The 20,436-nt window shown below is 41.3% G+C and overlaps 1 protein-coding gene across 2 annotated transcripts in view; it reads left to right on the forward strand.

Annotated features, from left to right (window-relative positions):
• The window catches only part of RUSC2 (RUN and SH3 domain containing 2), a 1,272,067-nt gene that overhangs the window by 1,194,014 nt on the left and 57,617 nt on the right, over positions 1-20,436 (forward strand). For both annotated transcript variants that reach the window (XM_044076729.1, XM_044076738.1), the window contains one exon: positions 19,278-19,454. In XM_044076729.1, coding sequence (XP_043932664.1) covers positions 19,278-19,454 — 177 coding nt within the window. The remainder of the gene's footprint in view (positions 1-19,277; positions 19,455-20,436) is intronic.

A 20,436-nucleotide genomic window follows, 5' to 3' on the forward strand; every position in this document is an offset into this window, starting at 1 on the left:
TAGAGTATACGTATATAGTTATATATATATATATAGGCAGGGTATTTTAGATGTATTTTACTCCTTGAAGGCATAATTCCCGTGACGTCAGAGAACAATAAAGTGACTTGGATTCTGGCTATTTGTCATTCTGTTTCACAGTAGTGTTAGTAGTTAGGCTGATGGGTCTGTAATTTCCCCGATCGGTGAACATGCCACCTTTGTGCAAAGGGATGACAGCGACTGTCCTCCACTCAGCTGGGATGAAGCCAGTGCTCAGGCCCTGGTTGAATAGGGTGTCCAATGGCGTTGCGAGTTCCTGCCTGATCTGATGTACGATGTAGCCTGGGATGTTATCGGGTCCCATGGAGACTGTATTTTTTGCCTTTGAGAGAGCAGTGATGACCTGTTCCCTAGATATAATGGGAAGGAAGCAGGTACTGGTGATGTCCTGATTTACTGATGGGGAGACAGAAGTGTGAATTTTTCGCTGAATCTATCAGCCAGCAAGTTTGCTGTCTCTGAGGCATTTGTATATGTGATGTCCTTGACTACCAGTTCTGAACAGATCTGAGTGCTTCCTTTGAGGTTGCGGACATATGTGAAGAAGGCCTTATGATTGTCTCTAGTAGATGTGGCCAATTTGGACTCGAAGTTTGCTTTGGAGGATTTCACTAGTGCTCTTATTTGCTTGTTCAGGCTAAGGGAGAAATTGCTTCCAATTAGGCACTTGCTCCATTTTGGTCCTGGATGGCAGTTTTTCTCCTTCTGTTATGGAGTTTATGTATTGCAGATGTCCACCAGACAGGTTTACTCTTCCTTGCAGAGGATAATTTAGTCCCTTGGGGTATTCCTGATTTCATCCATCTATATAAATGCTCGTATAGTGCTTTGGTGTAGTTTTTGATATTGGTGTCAGTTCTTACAGAGTGGAGGGGACTGTGAAGCTGTTTATACCATCTGTCAGGAGTCTGTAATCAGCTTTGGAGAAGTTTTTATGTCTGACCCCACCTAGAGGGGGTTTGGGGGAGATGGTGACTTTGAAAGTGACTGCTTTATGGTCGAATCTTACCAGGGAGGATGATACTTTAGGGATGCTGCAGTGGTTACTCATGTTGGTTAATACCAGGTCCAAGATATTATCACCTGTTGTGGGGGTATTGACTAGCTGTTCCAATTAGTTTGCATTGACAAAATCGAGGAATCTGTGGGCATTTGTGTTCTGGCATGAGTAGTTCTTCCAGTCTGTGTTTGAGTAGTTAAAATCACCCAGGATCAGGGTAAAGGGTTGAATCTTGATAGATTCGAACAGGTCCAGATAGGTGGATTGGGCATCCTGATTCAGATTTGGGGGCCGGTAGCTAGCTATGATTTGAATATGGGTCTTGTCAATGGTTAACTGCACCTGGAGCGTCTCCTGTGTGTCATGCTGTTCGACCAGCCTGGAAGTGTGTATGTCTTCAATATATATTGAAACTCTACCTCCTTTGGCTTTTCTGCCCACAGTTTGGGGTCTGAATGTATGATAGGATGAGTAACCAGGCTTCTGTGACTGTACAGATGTCAGCATTTTCCAGGGTTAAGAGTTTGCAATGAGTGCAGTTTCATGTTTAGACTCCTAGAGTTTAGCAGCATGACCTTTAATTTGTGTTTTGTTGAAATTTTTATGTTGGCAGTTTTAACCTCATCAATTTTCCTACAAAAGGCACTATGGGGCAGCAAGAGCCTTTGCCAGAAGCCCAGGTGAGACAGATGCAGGCCATCTGTGGCAAAGCATCTTGGTCTGTCGATCATATCTTCCCAGGCTGTCAGGTACTGGATCCCCTTGTAATGACACCAGAAACTAAGCCAATTGTTATAGTCAATTATTTTCTGTTTGTATTGAGGCATCATTCTGGGTGACCGTAGAATGCTGCTTAAGGCTAGGGATATACTTGCTTGGGACACATAATCAGCAAGCTCAATCATGTTTCTCTTCATATAGTCCAGGTAGGTACGTCTCAGGTCATTCACACCAACATGGACTATGACAGAGTCATAACCTATTGTTGAGAGACTTGAGTCCATATGCGATGTGGCAGATTCTGGCACCTGACAGACAACTAACCGTGGCTTTCTTCTTATCCAGCCTGGTGGGAGGCACATGTATATGTCTCACAATGGAGTCTCCTATGACTACTATGATGGGTTTATGGTGAAGCCTTAGTGGCTGTGAGACACAGGTGTGTGGACTATGTGTGGTATGTGGTGTGGAGGGCTGTGGAGATCACGTGTGTTTTTGCCTGGGAGGTCTCCTTTCTTTGGGTATTTTTATGTTGAGGACTTCGGCTATGCGGGTGTGTGTTTTGTAGGTGTGGGTGGTGTTTGAGATGTAGTGATTATGTTGACAACCTTTTCTGTGCCAGATATACTGGCTTGAGAGGGAGAGAGCATGGACTCTAGCTTCCTAATGTAACTGCATCTCTCACAAATTGTGTTTCTAGGTGGTAGCAGTAGATGGTTGTCCGTGTACATGAGGCAGTTGCTACACTGCCTCAGGATGCCCACAACAACCAGACTGGCAGGAGAAACTGTAGAAAATTGTCCATCCATATTTGTCATTCCAGGCAGGGTCAGTGCCCACTTTACCAAGGCCTTGGCTAAAGGAAAATTCTAGAAGTATACTAGAAGTTGCTACTTGTTCCTCTGTACATAGTTTTACAAATCTCTCTAAGGTTGATTCCTTCTCTAGGTCCAGATCAAGCTTTACTAGGCACCTCCTGCAGGGGCTGCAGGACTCTTTTCCTTTCACCTCCCATATGTAGTTAGCTACGGTAATCTACCCATATAGTGAACACTACTGCAACAGTGGTCAGTATGATGAACATAGTAAGTAAGTTGAATTTAACCATAACAGTAGGTTTTCAAATGATCACTGCTGCAGTAGCTGCTGTCTCCCTCCCCCTCCATCCCCCTTGTTTTTGGTGTGTTTTCTTAGGCCATAGGATCGTAGGAAGTTACTAAGCTATTGGCCCTGAGGCCCTTACAAGCCTAGCCAAGAATTTAGCCCATGTTCCAACACCTCGACACCCTATGGAACTGTCCAGCAGGGATACAGGTGGAATCCCAGGGGTGTATTTTCTGTTCCCCATCCAGTTATCCAGGTCGCGCCAGGGTGTGGACATTCATTTATTTATTTTATTCTTGCATTGCCCTTTCAGGACTCAGCCTCCCTCTGTCTGCTGGCAGGAAAGCTCTGAAAGCCTTCACACTTAAACTTGTCTTTTAGTCAGCTCAGCTGAAACTGCTTGACAGTTTGGGCAAGTGGAAGGTGCTCTGAAATTTTAGAATCTGTCCGGCACTTATATCTTTGTTAGGATATAACCATATGTCTAAGGCTACTGCAGCAGTGATCATTTGAACATCTAATATGGTAAGTTCAACTTACACAAATGTACTTTCTCCCTTCTATTAGAAATGGCCAGGGGCAGTTAACACAAGCTTCCTCACAGAATGGATCTACTCACACAAGATCAGGGGTGTTTGCTACATCCCTGTACCAGTCAACGTCAACTGACATGTCTGGAGTATAGGGTCTTAATTCCCTTTAGTCACCTGTTTACTGAGGACATGCAGCAAGTACTAAAGGAGGCAAGAATGCTTGCTGCTCTAAAATCATATGTTAGCAAATGGAACAGTTTTCCTAGTTGATGGCAACAACATAACCAGCACCCATTCCTAGTGTTTCTGTGGTTTTATAGTATTTGTGTGAGTTGATAGCTTATGGCCTTTGTACTCCTCCATCAAGGTTCATTTATCTGCCATTTCAACATGTTTGCCCATGGTCCCTCCTCTTTCAATGTATTCTTGCGTTAAAATGTTCTTAAATGGGGTCTGCGTAAGAGACCTCCTAAAAAATCTGGTTGCCTTTCCTTGGGATCTTAATTTTGTGTTAGAGAAACTAACACTTGCTCCATTTGAACGGGCTAAACTGAATGACTTGAGGTTCTGAACCTGAAAGACTGTTTTAGTGATTGCTGTGATGTCTGCAGTAAGGGTATCTGTGTCACAAGCATTGATGGTTGTTTTCCACAGAATCAGGGTTTCATTAAGAAGTAATCTTTTTTTGCCTTAAGTGGTATCTAAATTTACTTTAAGCCAAATATCCATTTTTTCCCATTTTTCTTCCTGTACCTGAAAATGAGGGAGAAAGAATACTCCATACCTTGGGTGTCCACAAACAACTGAGGCATTGTCTTGACAGAACTAAGTCTTTAGGTTCTTCATTTTTTGTGAGGGTAAGAAGAAGGGACAACTTGTGCCAAAACAGACTATTTACAAATGATTGTCTCAGTCTATTACCTTTCATTGTATTCAACACAACAGAACTATTCCAGGCAGGGTTAAGGCCCATTCCACCGTAGTCATTGAAATACAACATGCTGCAGGAGAATTGGCAGAGGAACACCTGAAAGAGAAGATCAGGCCCAGGCTTCTGTTTCCACTCCATGCATGCTTAGCAACCTTGTGTTCCATGTAGCCTATAATGCCATAGCAGGGGCTGCTAGAGAATCAAGATGTGACAGTGGCACCCCCTACTTCTGGCTTCATTTAACCCATTTCACTGAGGACATCAAGATGAACTTCTTTGCTGTCCATTCAAGGGACCCTGTTCTGTTTATTTTGGAAGCTAAAGTGAACCTCAGAGAAACAAATTATCGAGAGTAGACCCTTACTGATTTTGGTGTTTAAGTCCCCAACCCCACTTGTGTGTCTAGAACAGTATTCAGAGGAATTAGTATCAGGTGTATTTCTAGTATGGTCCACAGTACTAGTACCAGGAGTGAGACAGGTACAGACAGTCCCCCAAATCTAGATTTCAACAAGGTCAAGGGCCCTGAATAATCTGCAGGATGCTGTTGTCAGCCTGTAAGTAGATAGTAGCAATCCTGTTTGCTTGCCCAGCTGCTTGGAGGCAGTTTGTGGGAGATTATTTTTCCTTACCCTGGAATGGAGAAAAATATTCAGGGACAAGTAAGTGAGGAAGATTATTGGCATTGGCACTTGATCATCTTCCTGAGTCCAACCCAAGTTCTATGACTGCCCTTTCCAGATATTCCCCTCAAAAGTGATATTAAGGAAGGAGATGTGAAAACTCATTAACAGAAGACCCAAGTCAGTTTGGTTTCATCAAGGGCAAGTCATTCCTACCAAACCTGGTGGACATCTTTGAGAAGGTCACCAAAGCAGTGGATGAGAACAAAATGCTTCACACTGCCTACATTGACCTGGCCAAGGCAGTTGACACACTACCCCACCCAGGCATTGTTGACAAACTTAAGAAATTAGGTAAAAACCCTTATCTCATCCAGTGGTTAGCCAGCTGGCTCACAGACAGGAAACAGGAAGTTAGATTTGGAGAGTCCACCTCTACAAAGTGGCCAGTCAGAAATGGAGTCCCTCAGGGATCAGTCCTGTGACTGCTCCTTTTTGACATTTACTTCTCTTCTGTGAATTCAAGGCCAGTGTCAGAGGCTTCTGGCTGACTAAATTTGCAGATGATTGCAAATTAGGATTTGTCATTGATTCGCCCACCGGCACAGGTGTTCTCCAGGAAGAGCTGACACAGACAGAGAACTGGTGCCAAAACCATAGACTAAAACTAAATGCCAAGAAATGCATAATAGTATCCTTCGGGAAGTCATTCACCCCTGGTAATTTTCATATTGACAACACACTGCTGAGAGTTGACCCAATAGTCAGGGACTTGGGGACACACATAGATAGTAATCTAGCCTTTGGATATCATGAGTCTACAGCAGTGAGGAAATCGTTTTATGTTGGACAACTTATAAACAAAGGTATGCCATCTAGGTCCAAGGAAGTCACTGTGCCACTGTATTCAGCATTCATCAGATCTATTATTGGGTACAGTGCCCCTTTAGTATGTACCTAACCAGGCATATCCAGCAATTTGGAATGTCCACAGGGGTTCCTAAATAAAAGAATATAAGGCATAAGTATTATGTCCTGAGCAGACCTCCTCAAGGCTCTATCCCTGTGTTCTGTCTCCTACAGGCTGTTGAGGGAAGATCTGTGCCTGGCATACAACGCATTATCAGATCCCACTGTGATGGGCCTCCTGCATATCTGTAGAACAAACAGCACCAGAATTATCCATTCTAAAGGCTTAACCTTGTCTGTGATATAAATAGACCTTGTCTGTGATATAAGTAGGACCTCCTGGAGAGACAGGTATGTATCCCAGAGACTATCCCTTCTCTGTAACAGGCTCCTAATCCATGAGAAGTAGAGATCTTCCCTAACCCAGATCAAATGTAACTTGGAGAATTGGAAGGGGAACAGGAAGTTCATCACTGGTTTGTCACCTTTGTCTGTAATGGACACAGGCAGCCTGTAAATGGTTCATCTCCCAGGACCCTGCTCGTAAATGTTTTACCTCCCAAGCCCCTGCCTGTACTTGTCAAGGGTACCAGAACTTGTTGTCAGAGATTTGAGATGCATGGCTAGGCTTAAAAAGGCCCTTGAGGTCATTAGCCTAGTAAACACCTATGAACCTATGAGAAGAGACATCTTTGTGATCCCACTAGACCAGAAATGCTTAGCATATTATAGAAGATTCTTTTTGGTAACCTGAAAACCAAAGGACATCAGGGCCTTCTTGGATTTCAACAACTTCAGCACGTTCATTACAGAACAGACCTTTGAAATATGCATAGTAAATTCATTTCTACCATGTCTGGTCAAAGGAGGCTGGAAGTGTGGTTTGGTCCTTCAGGAATGCCTGTCTCTATAGAGAGTTTGCCACGTAATAATGGTATTTTCTATGGTTCTAGGTCAGGGAAAATTAGTAGCAATTTAAGAAGCTTCCATTTGGGCTCACCTCCACCCCAGGTTGTTTACCAAATGTATTTTTGTTGTAGCATCCCATACCGGGCTGTAGAAAACCAAGAAATCTTGTTTCCTCCCATTTCAGATATTGTGTCCAGGAATGTTTAATTAATGTAAGTGTTTTGTTAAACTATATTGCTTAGGAAAAGGCTTTTGATACTTCAACAAATAATCTGATGTGATGTTGTGATTTTCATTTGTTCCTCAACAAATAGATTCAAATATGACTATCAAATTTGACTCAACCACTTTCTAAAGATTCTAGGATCTGAATTTCAAGCTCCTTCCTTACCCATAATGTGTCTAACCATGGTCGAGATTGCGACTTCACTACCAAACTCTTTTGGTAATTCTTTCATTATACCATCATTGGTAGGCTGTTCTCTTCCCCTTTTATACCTGTAGGTATATTTCTTTAACTACCATTGTTGGTAGTTTTTCTCCCTTTTCCTCTTTTCTTTTTTTTTAAAAGAAAAAAAAATTATTCTCTTGTCTCACCTTTTTGGTAGGCACTTTTTTCCAGTGTGGCTGACAAACCTACTAGATTTAAAAAATGCACTTCCTGTGGACATAAAATCCTCAATTCATTTACTGTCTAGGCCCAGCACATGCAGATACTCTTTGTGCTATTTTTGCAACTTTCAATGTGAGAGCTGTCAGTGATAGGAGGAACAAGTTTGCACTGAAAGGATTCCCCATGCTTAGCTTCCTCCTCAGCTACTTCTTCAGGAGCTCAAACTCCCTCTCAGAAATCTAAGGAGCCCATGGAACACCATACGTGCTCTCCTGCCCAGACTCCTCCACAGTCATCTTCCTTAGAATCTCCTAAAAAGGTTTGTTCCAAAAATGTCAGATCTGAAGCCTTCAGATCCAAAACAGTCTATGGCTCTGTGTTCTCCCTGGAACTGGTGACTTCAAGGCTGAGGTACTTTCTTACAAGAAAATCCTAAAATGTCCTCCAGGCCATCCTCCACATCAGCTTCATTTAGGTCCTCCTGTAGTCTTTCTGTGGTGGAGGTAGATAGGATGATGAGGAAATTCCTGAGAACACAGATCCAGATGGGGGGTTTTCCAGCTCCATCTCCCACTGGATCTGTGAGCCGTCAACCTGCATTTCTACCAGTAATTACTCCTTCTCCGATCCTACCATCTGTTTCGGTGCCCATGGCTCACAAAACTCTTGGAGTCGATACATCGGATGTGAACTTTATTCCATCATTGACTCAGACTACTTCCCTGACCCATTTGGCTCTGACTCTGCTGGAACATGGCAGTTCTTGGAGCCAAAGCATAAGGTCCAAGGGGTTGACTTTGACTCCAAAGTTTTCAGAGCTGTAGGTTCCTCTCGGAGCCTTGGCACTTGATAGCTGAGCTCCAGCTCCTCCATTAGTGTGGGGTATTGGGGATGCTCAGGGATTGTCTGCTCCAGGAGTCTTGACTCTAGAGGGATTCTCCTTGGCTTCTCCAGGTGCTTCTGCCTTGGAGGTAGTGGAGAGGGTCTTCTTTCAGCCAAGAATAATGTCGACTCTCCCTTCTTCAGATCCATACCGTACGTCTCTGGATCCTGTGTTTGAGCCTTGACAACCTACACCTCAGGGACAGCCAGATCAGAAGAGCTTCCAAACAGCTCCATTGAGAGAGCTCCCTATCTCTTCTGATACCTCCCTGGAACATCCCACTGAAGCAGTCCCTCAGAAGGAGATGTGCAAGAGGAGGCACCTGGATTCCCTCTTAGAAGACACCAACTTTGATGAGGGGGGAAATGTCTCATTTGGAGACATCCTAGAGATACTTCCTCAGAAAGGTGGTTGGTCTTCCTAAACCCAGTCCCAGGAGGAATTGTTTTTGGTAGCCTTCATGTCTGGCTTGTCTACAGCTTGACTTGCTCCACCTGTGGATGAGCTCATAAATCATGTGTCCGGAAATGAGTTCTGTGGAACCTATCCTAAAATGCCCAGATAAAATATTAAGTGCCACAGTAGATAAACATTATTGGATGAAAGGGATTCCTGTAGATGCCATGGTTGTTGTGGCAGAACAGAGCTCCACTGTCCATCCCCTAACAGAGAGACTAGGGCTTTGGACAGGTTTGGGAAGCAATGACCTTCTCACTGTAGTCACTGAACTACCTGGCACATTTTACCAGATTACAAAGGAACTTAATAAAGGAACTCTCTAATTCTGCCCCAGGGTCCATGTCTGCAGAGGAACAAAAATCCTTTTCCTCGAGAGTGGCCACCATACAATCGATTACCAAAGTGTCCAAGAGGTTGATCTTGTATGCCGCAGAAGGTACCTCAAGGGCAGCCGGTTCAAGTATAGCCATAAGGAGACTTGCCTGGATGCAGTTGTGCGATTTTGTGGGACCCTTTGAGACATCCTTCATCATTGCAGGCGTCATTCATCAATGCTCCCTTTGATAGATCATTCTTGTTTGGGCCAACAGTGAAAGAGACTCTCTCCCATAGTCAACAAGATGGAAAGACCTTGTCTGCCATTGGAATTTGCTTTTCTACCCCACAGAGACCCTTTTCCAGGAACCAGCATGGTAGTAAGAAAACGTGGTTCAAGAAGTCTGAAGCTCCTTTCCAGGAGTAACATGGAGATTTATCCCCCAGAGGCAGAGGGAGAATAGGTACAATGGTAGATGTCGCCCATGGAGCAGAAGGGGTCTGCAGAATCAAAGATCTCGATATTCTTTCTCGGACAGGTCCTTCCAGCATTCCTGAAAGGTTGACCGACTGTCCATCTCTGAAGGTAGTCGGGGGGACTCTTATCCTTGCACCAAGATGCCTGGATAGCCATCACAAACTATCATTATGTGCAAAGCATCATATCCAGAGGATATTTCATTCCCTTTTTACAAATTCATGTAAAACCAAACAAAATTCTCCACAATGTTCCACCTAATCAGAGGGAACTAGCAGCTCAACAAATTACAAAGTTGTTAGACAAAAGGGTCATCCAGGAGGTCCCACCAGACCAAACAGGAGCCAGAATTTACTCAGGGATCTTTTTAGTGCCAAAAAAGACCAGCTTTGGATCTAAGTTATCTGAATCAGTTTGTAAAAAATTCCAAATTCCAGATGGTCACGGTTCAGTCCATTCTGCCCCTTTTTCAGAAGGACGACTGGATGTGCTCAGTTGATCTTCAAGTTGCATACTAGCACATCAAAATGAATGGGCGCTGTCAAAGGTATCTCTCCTTTTGGGTGGGAGCCAATCATTATCAGTTCAGAACCCTGCCCTCTGGTCTAACTACAGCCCACAGGGTGTTCACCAATTGCATGGCAGTGGTAGCAGCTCACCTGAGACTTCTTGGATTCAGAGTGTTTTCCTATTTAGAAGATGACTGGTGCCTTACTGCACTAACCAGGCATCTATTAGTAAAAGCCGGAGACAAGCCAATAAAAAAGGAACGACAAACTGAAAAAAAAAAAAAAACAAATCGGTTGGAAAGGTTCACAGGAAACCAACTAAGAAAGTCAGACTGAAATGTTTAAACTAAAACTTAATGTTGGAACCAAGACTTAAAAGACCAAAACTATATTTAAACCAAGACTTTATTAGTGCTTTCGTCCATCAGGTAGTGAACTTCATCAGGTAATACATTGTTAAAAATTCAGTACTTTATACAAAAAGTGCACCAGTCAACTTTCACCTTTTCCATATTAATTAACCACACCCCCAGCATTAGAAAACAACCTGTTAAAATAAAAGAAATACACTGAATCCATCCTAATACATAAAAAAACGTAACCCTACCTATGAAGTTTAAAACAAGTTAATAAAATAAACTTGTTTTAAAAAATATTACACTTATTTTTAACAATTACAACTTGAAAGCCCACTATGGGAAAATGTTGTCTGTCAAGGGCTTTGAGTTTTAAAAGGCAAGAAATATCATTTAATCCCGGCCACTTAAAAGCATTGAGCCTTAACTGCCACAGGAGTTCTTTTTTCTCTAAAAGTAGACTAATAGGGCTCCCCTCTTGGTCCAGGAAGGATAGCATCTTTGACCATATTTAAAACTATGTCCCGGGTATTCTTTGACATGCTTTGCTAGAGCATTAATATCCAACTCTTTTAGCGTATTCGTGCTCGTAAGTTCTGCCTCTGAATCTACGGTCCATTTTGCCAACATAATACCATGGACAGTGTTGGCAGTTAGCAAAATATATTACCCCTTTTGAATAACAATCAAATTTATGTGTAATCCTGTGTTCCTTACCATCTATGTAGAATTTAATACCAGTATTAATCTTGGAACACCATGGGCATCTACCACATCTGCCCATCTGGGGATTCCTATCCAGTGATGTGCTACTCAAGTTTTTCAAAATAGACATGAAATTGGTACCTCTCCTAAAAAATTATTCTGGGGAGTAATCCAGATTTCTCCCTAAAGTGGTTTTCCTCCATCAGAATAGTCCAATTCTTAGATAAAATCCTGCATAATCCCCCCATGATCAACATTAAATTGGGTAATAAATCAAATAGTACTCAATCCAGATGGTCTTAAAATAGGACATTTGTTATAACAACCTCAATAGAATCATTACCCAATGCATGTGAAGACCCTAAAATGGGACAAAAATGTCATTTTGTTCTCTTGAAAACTACCTCGTTCTTTAAATCAACAAGCAAATGGGTGGGGTGGGGTACCCTCGCCTTTCAAACATAGCTATCAAGAAATTACATTCCTGTAAGAAGTGCTCAGCCAAGGTAATCATTCTAGCAGCTCTTACAAGCTGCCCCTTGACAACTGATCTTTTTTGATAAGTGGGGTGTGAACTCGAGTAATGTAAGAAACTATTGGAGTAAGTTTTCTTTCTAAAAATTGTGGATATATATCTCCCATTGATATTATCCTTCTCCAACTTAACATCCAAATAGGAGATTCTTTCTGTACTAAATTCATTGGTACATTTCAGAAAACCCGTCATACTATTAATGTATTTTGTAAAGTTATTAAAATGGGTTTTGTCCCTGTTCCATACTACAAATAAATTATCCAAATATTACAAATTTAGTATAATACTACTGTTGAAAATAAATCTGTATTCCCATGCGGCCATAAAAAGATTTGCGAACACAGCCTCGCAAGTGTACCCCATTGCTATCCCACTCTTTTGTAGGTGCAATTCTCCCTCAAAACATAAAACTTTGTTACCAAGTACAATTTCAAACAGTTCTCCATATGAGTTGATCTCTTGTTGAGGTGCCCCCCTGTTGAACAAAAAAATCTAAATTCCATCATATACCTTCTGTCTGTGGTATGACCGTATACAGGTCCTTCATATCAATAGTAGCCAAGCTGCATTCCGAATCAAAAACCAAATCACTTATAGCACTCAGAAAACTTAAGGAATCCTTACAGATGTGTTTTTCAGAATTTACAATTTTTTTAACCTTCATATCCAAAATCTTTGCACATGTGGAAGTTATAGAATTTCTTCCATCAATTATTGGTCACATTGGGGGGTTAGAAATGTCCTTATGTATTTTTGGAACTCCAAAAATGCAAGGAAGGATAGAGGCAGTCATGTTGAAAGTAATTAACATTTGTAAAGTAATACATTGCTCTATAAACATATAATTTATCTGACCATAAATTTTCTTGTAGACCCCATTCAGCTCATTTTTAGAAATATTTTCTTAGGCTACATCATCTAGTAAATGATACTTTCTATCCTTATAATCAAAAAGGTCCATAAAGACCAAACTGCCCCCTTTATCCAGCATCATGATACATATTCTCTACCTGTTAATAAAATCCAATAATACATGTTCTGGTTCAGTTAAATTATCAATTCTACAATACTTCCTTTCTGCTAATAGTTTTCTTAAATCTAATTTGCAATTTTTTTCAAATAAAACTAACATATATAGGGCAGGATTGAAAGTAAATATTTTTATGTATTAGGGTGGATTCAGTGTTCGTTTTATTTCAACAGGCTTTTTTTTTAATGCTAGGGGTGTGGTTAATTAATATGGAATAGGTGAAAGTTGATTGGTGCACTTTTTGGATAAAGTACTGAGTTTTTAACAATGTATTATCTGATGAAGTTCACTACCTGATGGACGAAAGCGCTAATAAAGTCTTGGTTTATATAGTTTTGGTCTATTAAGTCTTGGTTCCAACATCAGGTTTTGGTTTAAACATTTCAGTCTGACTTTCTTGGTTGGTTTCCTGCATGCCTTTCCAAAAGCTTTGTTTTTTTTTCAGTAAAAACCAGAAATTATTTGCTTCATCTGACACTCTCACTGGGAATCACCATCAGTATGCACAAATTTCATCTTCATCCAGTTCAAGTAACCACTGCCCGGTTACACATGAGAATTCTCCAATAGACTGTAGTAGTGCAATGGTCCTTTCATTGCTATCCCTTGGATCATCCCATAAAATTGTCTCAAGTGTGCAGAAGTTCTCTTCTTTGGTGAGTCCACTCTGAGAAGATCGATCTAGGTCATCCACTTTTCCTTCCTCCCCCTCAGCACCACATTGACCATGGACACCTCACAGTTGGGGTGGGGATGGGGGTGACATTACTTGGGATTGACTGTTCAAGGCACGTGTTCAATACAAGAGACCAATCGGCATATCAGTATCCTAGTGATGAGAGCGGTGCTTCTAGTAGTGCAAGGCTTTCAATGCTTTCTCCCTCTAGGGACTATTGCAGTACAAATAGACATCAATAGTCTGGTACATCAACAGCAGGGGGGACCAGATCCTATCCCCTTTGTCGAGAAGCATTGAGGGTGTGGCAATGGGTGATCTCTTCCAGCCACTTTCTAGTAGCAATGCACATACCAGGGAAGTCCAACATTCTGGCAGACAGACTCAGCAGGACCATCCTCATGCCTCATGAGTGGTCTCTCAAATAATCAGTGGCAAACTTGATCTTCCACAAGTGGGATCAACCTTGCTGAGAGCTATTTGCATCCTTCTTCAACAACAAATGCAGCATGTTTTTCGCCCTTTTCCCTCCTCAAGGACAGTTCCTGAGAGATGATCTAGTCCATGTTTGGCCCTCCGGTCTCCATTATGTTTACCCTCCCCTGCCTCTTATCCCCAAATTTCTTCAGAAAGAACTGCAATTGAAGAGCAGAGTGATCCTTATTGCTCCCTTCTGGCCTCGACAGGTATGGTTTCCCGTTCTTTGGTTTCACTTAGTATGTCCTGCTTGGATGCTAGATCCCAGTCCATCCTGTCTCGCCCATCAGGACAGGTTCACCCAGATATTGCAGGCCTCAAATTGACTGCATGGTTTCTGTTATTCCAGAAATGGCTAGATATTCCAGGCATTCCTCCCCAGTTTGAAAAATCTTAGTCTCTTCCCATAAAGCTTCTGCTAGAAAAGTTTACATGGGTAAATGGAGAACACTCGCTATTTGGGCTCATCAGAAACAAGTAGATCCCTTCACTTCTCCAATTCCAGCAGTTCTAGACTTCCTTGCTTTGATTTTCCAGGACAGAGCAAGTTTTTCCACTATTAAAGTTCAATTGGCAGCCATCTCGAAGTAGCATAATGGGGATAATGCTTCTCCTTTAGCATCATCCAAATTGTGTAAAGCATTCCTTAGGGATACTTTCTTACTTAGACCACCAATAAAGGACACCAGTCCACCTTGGAAACTCACCATGGTTTTACAAGCCTTAGTACACTCCCCCTTTGAACCATCAGCTAAAGTGGATCTCAGATTTCTTTCTTGGAAAACTGTGTTTTTGGTAGCTGTAGCTTCTGCAAGATGGGTATCAGAATTCCAAGACCTGTCTTCCAAACCACCGTATTTGATTTTTCACAAAGATAGAGTTACTTTACACACAGATCCTTCTTTCTTACCAAAAGTTGGTTCTGAAACCAATATCAATCAGGTCATCAATTTGCCAGTTCTCTTCCCTAAATCTGAGAATAAAAGAGAGTGCATCCATCATCTTATTGACTTACATATACAGTTGTGTTTTTACATGGACCAAAGCATTCAGAAAATCTGAAAAACTATTTATTTCATTTTCTAATATAAGAATGGGAAGACCATTTTCTAAAACTGCCTTGGCTAAATGGGTAACAGATTGTATTTTCTATATTTATTCTTTGCAAGGTATTGCCTTAACTAAACAACTGAAGGCACATTCAGCCAGGTCAGTGTCTAAATTGGCAGCCTTTTGGGCAAGAGCCTGTACTGAAGATATTTGTGCAGCTGCCACTTGTTCTAATACTCATACCTTTATTGTGCATTACAGTTGGACATAAATTCCAGAAACAGAGCTGTATTTGGTTCTGCGGTGCTCTGGAACATCCTTCCAAGAGGGTTACCAAGGTTATTGTAGTTGGGGACTCTGTACCATTCGTTCAGGAATGAAAAATGACAACATCAGGTAAAGAAGTTATGTACTCACCATAATGTTCCATCTGTGTTGTCCATTTTCATTCTTCCTCAACTTCCCTCCCACCTTCCCCCTGTCCTTGACCCTGTGAGAGACCTAACAGAAGAGTGTTTAGGAACCTAGTTCCTGTTTGAGCTTCTGATCTTTCATCTGTCACTTTCCTGTAATAGTATGATTATCTTAATATATTACCATAATGTGCATAATAGCAGCAAACTCGATCTGAGGTATTATAATGGTTAGGGACATTATGGGTAAGGGGGAGCTTGAAGATTTGGATCCCAGAATCTTTAGAAAGTGGCCGGGTCGGATTTGATAGTCAGATCTGAACCCATTTGTTGAGGAAGAATGAAAATGGACAATACAGATGGAATATTATGGGTGAGTACATAATTTCTTTTTTTGTTGTAGAGTCCTCCCAGACATTACCAGCAGAAAGCTGTTCCACTGGGGTTCCGGCATGTAGCTCTCAAGACATTTCCTTGCGAGCTACATCGCCGAAACCAATTGGCTGCAGCAGCAATTTGCCGTAGAGCAATACGGCTGAACAGCAAAGCCGCTGCAGCTGTACACTATGCACAGTAATTGTACAACTGGTGGCAATCCTTACAGACAGCTGCCCGGCCGTATTCTAGCAGGGATGGACATACTAGATGTGTACCACGTTCTGTATTCTCATGTAAAGAATGCATTTATTGTATTAATTATTTATTTATTTTATTGTCAGACATCTGACAGTAAAATAAATAAATAATACAATAAATATATTCCTTACATGAGAATACGGAACGTGGAACACATCTAGTATGGCCGTCCCTGCTAGAATACGACTGGGCAGCTGTCTGTAAGGATCGCCACCAGTTGTCGAATTACTGTGCATAGTGTACAGCTGCAGCAGCTATGCTATTCAGCCATATTGCTCTACGGCAAATTGCTGCTGCAGCCAATTGGTTTCGGCAATGTAGCTTACAGGGAAATGTCTTGCAAGCTATACGCCGGAACCCGTTCCACTGCCCTAAGATTAATGTTTATAATGATTTTCATGGTTTCTCAAGACAAACTTCCATATTATTATACTCCAGTGAACTTTCTGGATTCACTGGTATCAGTATTGAGCTCCTTACATCACCTTACCCCCTTCCAATATTCAGTGCATGCTGCCTACATCTAACCTGGTTTCTGGATCTGGTGGCACCATGAATGCATCTGTCCTGAAGTGGGAGCAGGCATTTAAGGCAGCAGACTTCTGGCATTTCACGGCTTCCTTCTGATTGGGTCATTTACATGCAGATGTAGTTGAATAACTTAGCTGTACTCTAGTACATCTGCAAGCAAAGGAAACCTTGTTGTTATCCTTTGTGTTGAAAGGCCTTGATGGGATGGTATCGAGTGATAAAATCATATATCCTGACATTAGTGCATATTCTGTAGGTAAGCAAACTCACTATCAAGCAGTTTGAGTCTTTTTCTTCTAATGCTGTGTGATAAGTCACTTGCAGTGACCAATAAAATCTTTCAATCTCTGGGGATTCCATTCGTGCATCCTTTTTCCTTTTCTGGCAAACTAAGTGTCCCAGACTCTTTCCTTTCAGGTGGCAGGTGAACGCTGCACTAGTCCACCTGTGGCCAAACAGCCTCCTTTACATTTTTTCTCTGCTCTCATGTTGAGATTCACACAGAAGGCCAATCTATTCAAAACAAAAGTGATTCTCAGAGCCTTCTTATAATTGAACCTGAATCCTACTCAGTTGAAATTGTTATACTGAAACACTGCATTTCTAATTCCTGTTACTTTTGCTACAAGAATCTCCAGACTAAAAGTTATTTTTGTTAAACCTCTTTGTCTAGTTTTCTGTAAGAGTTACACTTAGCACTAGTCCATCCTTTATGCACAAGGTGGCAATGAATGTAATTTAAATCAGTATGTCAGCTTAACTGTATTTTCACTAAGACTATCATATCCTTGGATAGCTGAGGTTTTATGTGGACAGAACCTAGTCTGTACATAAAGACAGCCTGTTGTTTCTTTTGCTAAATCTAGAATGGGCAAGACATTTATTTAGCAGACATACCCTTTCCAGATGATTAGTCAGTTGTATTGAATGATGTTATGACAGGTATGAAAGAGGTGTTCCTGTAAACTAACCCCCCGCCCAAGCTCACTGTAATAAAGCAATGCCTACCTCCATAGCCTTTTTCTGTAACACCACATAAAATGGCATTCAAAAAGCATTGTAATCTGGACATTATTTCCAGGTCCAGACCTTCGTTCAGAGCTATTGTTGTTGTGGAGTTTGTTCCTATAAAAGTGGACACCCAGAAGGATTAGCGGTGGACTCTGTCCTAATGTTTACTAAAACTGGACCTCTTCTTCTTATATATGAAAACATGTACTTACCACAATGATAAATCTGTAGGAGATCCATCTTCAAAATATACAGCCACATCATCTCCCAGCTTTTAACTAGTTTAGTCTGCCTTTTCCTTTCCACTGCATTTTCTTCTTCGATGCCCTGGGCTTTCTTGCTGAGCATTAGAATTGAAGGCAGGAGGACAGCTTATGGTGGAAAAGGTAGCCTGGAAACCCTGGCAGGGTTTATCTGATAGGTAATCCTAACACCTGTGGTGTAAGTGCCAATGGTTATCAAAGGTGAACCTTATTACAGGTCTATATTTATGTTAAGTACATGACATTGTTTTGTGGTTAAGTACCTTGTGTGTACTTTAAGAACTTGTGCATTAAGAATTATGCAATTTGCCTGAGCTCTGCCTCAAACCAAAACTTAACTCTGTCCTACACAGTATTGTCATACCACAGAAATAAGACTTGCTTTCTGACTATTAAAATAAAGTAAATGTAAACTAGGGTGGAAAATTTAACTTTTATACTTATAAGAAGCTAGCCAGCAGACTGCATAATTTGCCTAAGCCCTATGATGGCCCAGCAGTTAGCCTTGTTCCTGCACAATTTCGTCGCGCACAAAATTGTATTTATTTTTCTGACTTATTCTTTTAAAATTTAAAATAAAACCAGAAAAGAAAAATAACATTTCTTGCAGTCATTCCATTTGGCTTATTCAAAAGAAACCAGAAAACCTCTAGCAGCAGGGGGACTTGTTCTAGGCCCAGTACTCTTCTCTTTGTAAATAGTCAGTTACTAAACTATGTAGTTAATGCCTGTGCTACAAAAGAGTTCTATCTGATCATGCTGCAAAGCCAACAGTTAACACTGTTGACACACAGCAATATAATCAGCAAAATCACGTTTACTTTCTGATTAATTCTATTTATTTTAAAACTAATTAGAAAAGTCAGACATTCAGTACGGTACCATCTTTCCAGTTTACTAGATTATCTAGAACAGTGGTATAGTTGCCACCCCTCAGCTTTCTCGCTTCTTTGCTTTGTTTCCTGGACAGAGTGCCTTCTGTGTGGAATCTGCATGTCCTGATTAGATGTTTTGCTGGGGGAATGAAACTTCCTCCCACATCCCAAAGACTTGCCATTAGGGGAATGGCAACCTTCTAAATTGCTCTGTCATGTGTTCAGTGTGTGTGTGTGTGTGTGTGTGTGTGTGTGTGTGTGTGTGTGTGTGTGTGTGTGTGTGTGTGTGCCCCCACGTGCACGGCACATGCATTAGCATAGTGCTTCAGACAATGTTGACATTTGTTTTATGTAGTGCAGGACATTGGTATACATGTTAGAAGTCTCTCTTCTAATACAGTTATGTACTCACATATTAGTACTTTTTCAGGTATGACCTAGAAGAATATGAATTCGGTAATAATCTAGATCAAGCAGTGTACACAATTTACAGAATTTAAATTCAGTGCCATACCTTATAAATGTATTAATTGAATAAGGGGGTCAGATCATTGCATATAATAGCAGTATTAGGTACTGTACTATCCTCATTTAAGTCGAAGAGGGAGGAACAGATATGAGAAATAAACTTGCAATTTGATCACTCATCTGTGGTAAAACATAAAAGTCTTACTTCTCTTTCCATTTCTAGGTTGCCATCTGACTGGCTAGGTTTGGACAAGTCAGTCCTGCAGCTGATGACCCAAACAGTCTGTGCAGGTAAATGGAGAGAGATACAGCCAGGGATGGTCCGATCTCCTTCTGATGGTCAGCAGCAGGATCAGCAGGAGCAGACTGCAGATGTAAGATGTACACAGTCGCCACCTTGGTAAGCACTGTGCTTCAGTTTGTGCTATAGTTTCTGTTATGCTACTTGCCTGGTTTGTGTTTTTTCATGTCTGTCAACCAGCATGAAGTGTAATTTAAACATAATTTTCAAGACACTTGTTAAAGTAGAGTTGTGAGGTATATGGTATGTTCTTCATATTGATCATGTCTGCAGCACCCTTAGCTATATGGGTTATATCATAGGTTCATAGATTAATACTAGACTTACTGCCATTGTGAGCCATTTTAAGCCTAGACAGTTACCCCATGTGAGAATCAAACCCTGCACCTTGTGTCTGCAAGGTAAACACCTTAATCATTATGCCATCATCCCACCCTGTCCGGCTGTTATATCCTGACAAGGATATAACAGACGGACAGCTTCCAAAACTTCAGGGCACCTTCCACTTGCCCAAACTGTCAAGCAGCTCAAGCTGAGCTGACTAAAAGACAAGTTTGGGTGCAAAGGCCTTCAGTGATTTACTCCCATTGAAAAGTGCTCTCCTCTGAGGCTTTTGAGGATCGACAGTCGGATTGAGCTTTCCTTAGCTGGGCAGATAAGTTCTCTTTGGGGAAAATACTTCTATTTTCTTAAGTTTATTGCCATTTTATTACTTTTCTCTTCAGGAAAGTTTTTTTTAAAACAAGGAATGCTGTGTTTTAACGTAGGGTCTTGAGACTGTAAGGTACTTTTTAACGGAGACTCATGTATGTCAGTTTAAAAGATGTGTTTTCTAACTGATGAACTATTTTCTGTGGAGAAATTGTGTTTATTTTATGGTTGTGGTGCTGACATGTTTGAAAATTATTTTTAATGTGTTTTTTTCTGTTAAAAATAACTTTTGTGGATGGGTAGTTTTACTGGTATTGTTTGTTTTCCCCAGGATAGAGGCACCAGTTTTGGCTTGAACATGGAACAGATTGCCTCTCCCATGGTCACTCTTTCCTACAGCCACAAAAACAAAAAGTTAAGCAAATAGCCT

This window comes from Protopterus annectens, chromosome 1.part1 (genome assembly GCF_019279795.1).
Source record: "Protopterus annectens isolate FY-2018-M chromosome 1.part1, PAN1.0, whole genome shotgun sequence".
Lineage (NCBI taxonomy): Eukaryota > Metazoa > Chordata > Ceratodontiformes > Protopteridae > Protopterus > Protopterus annectens.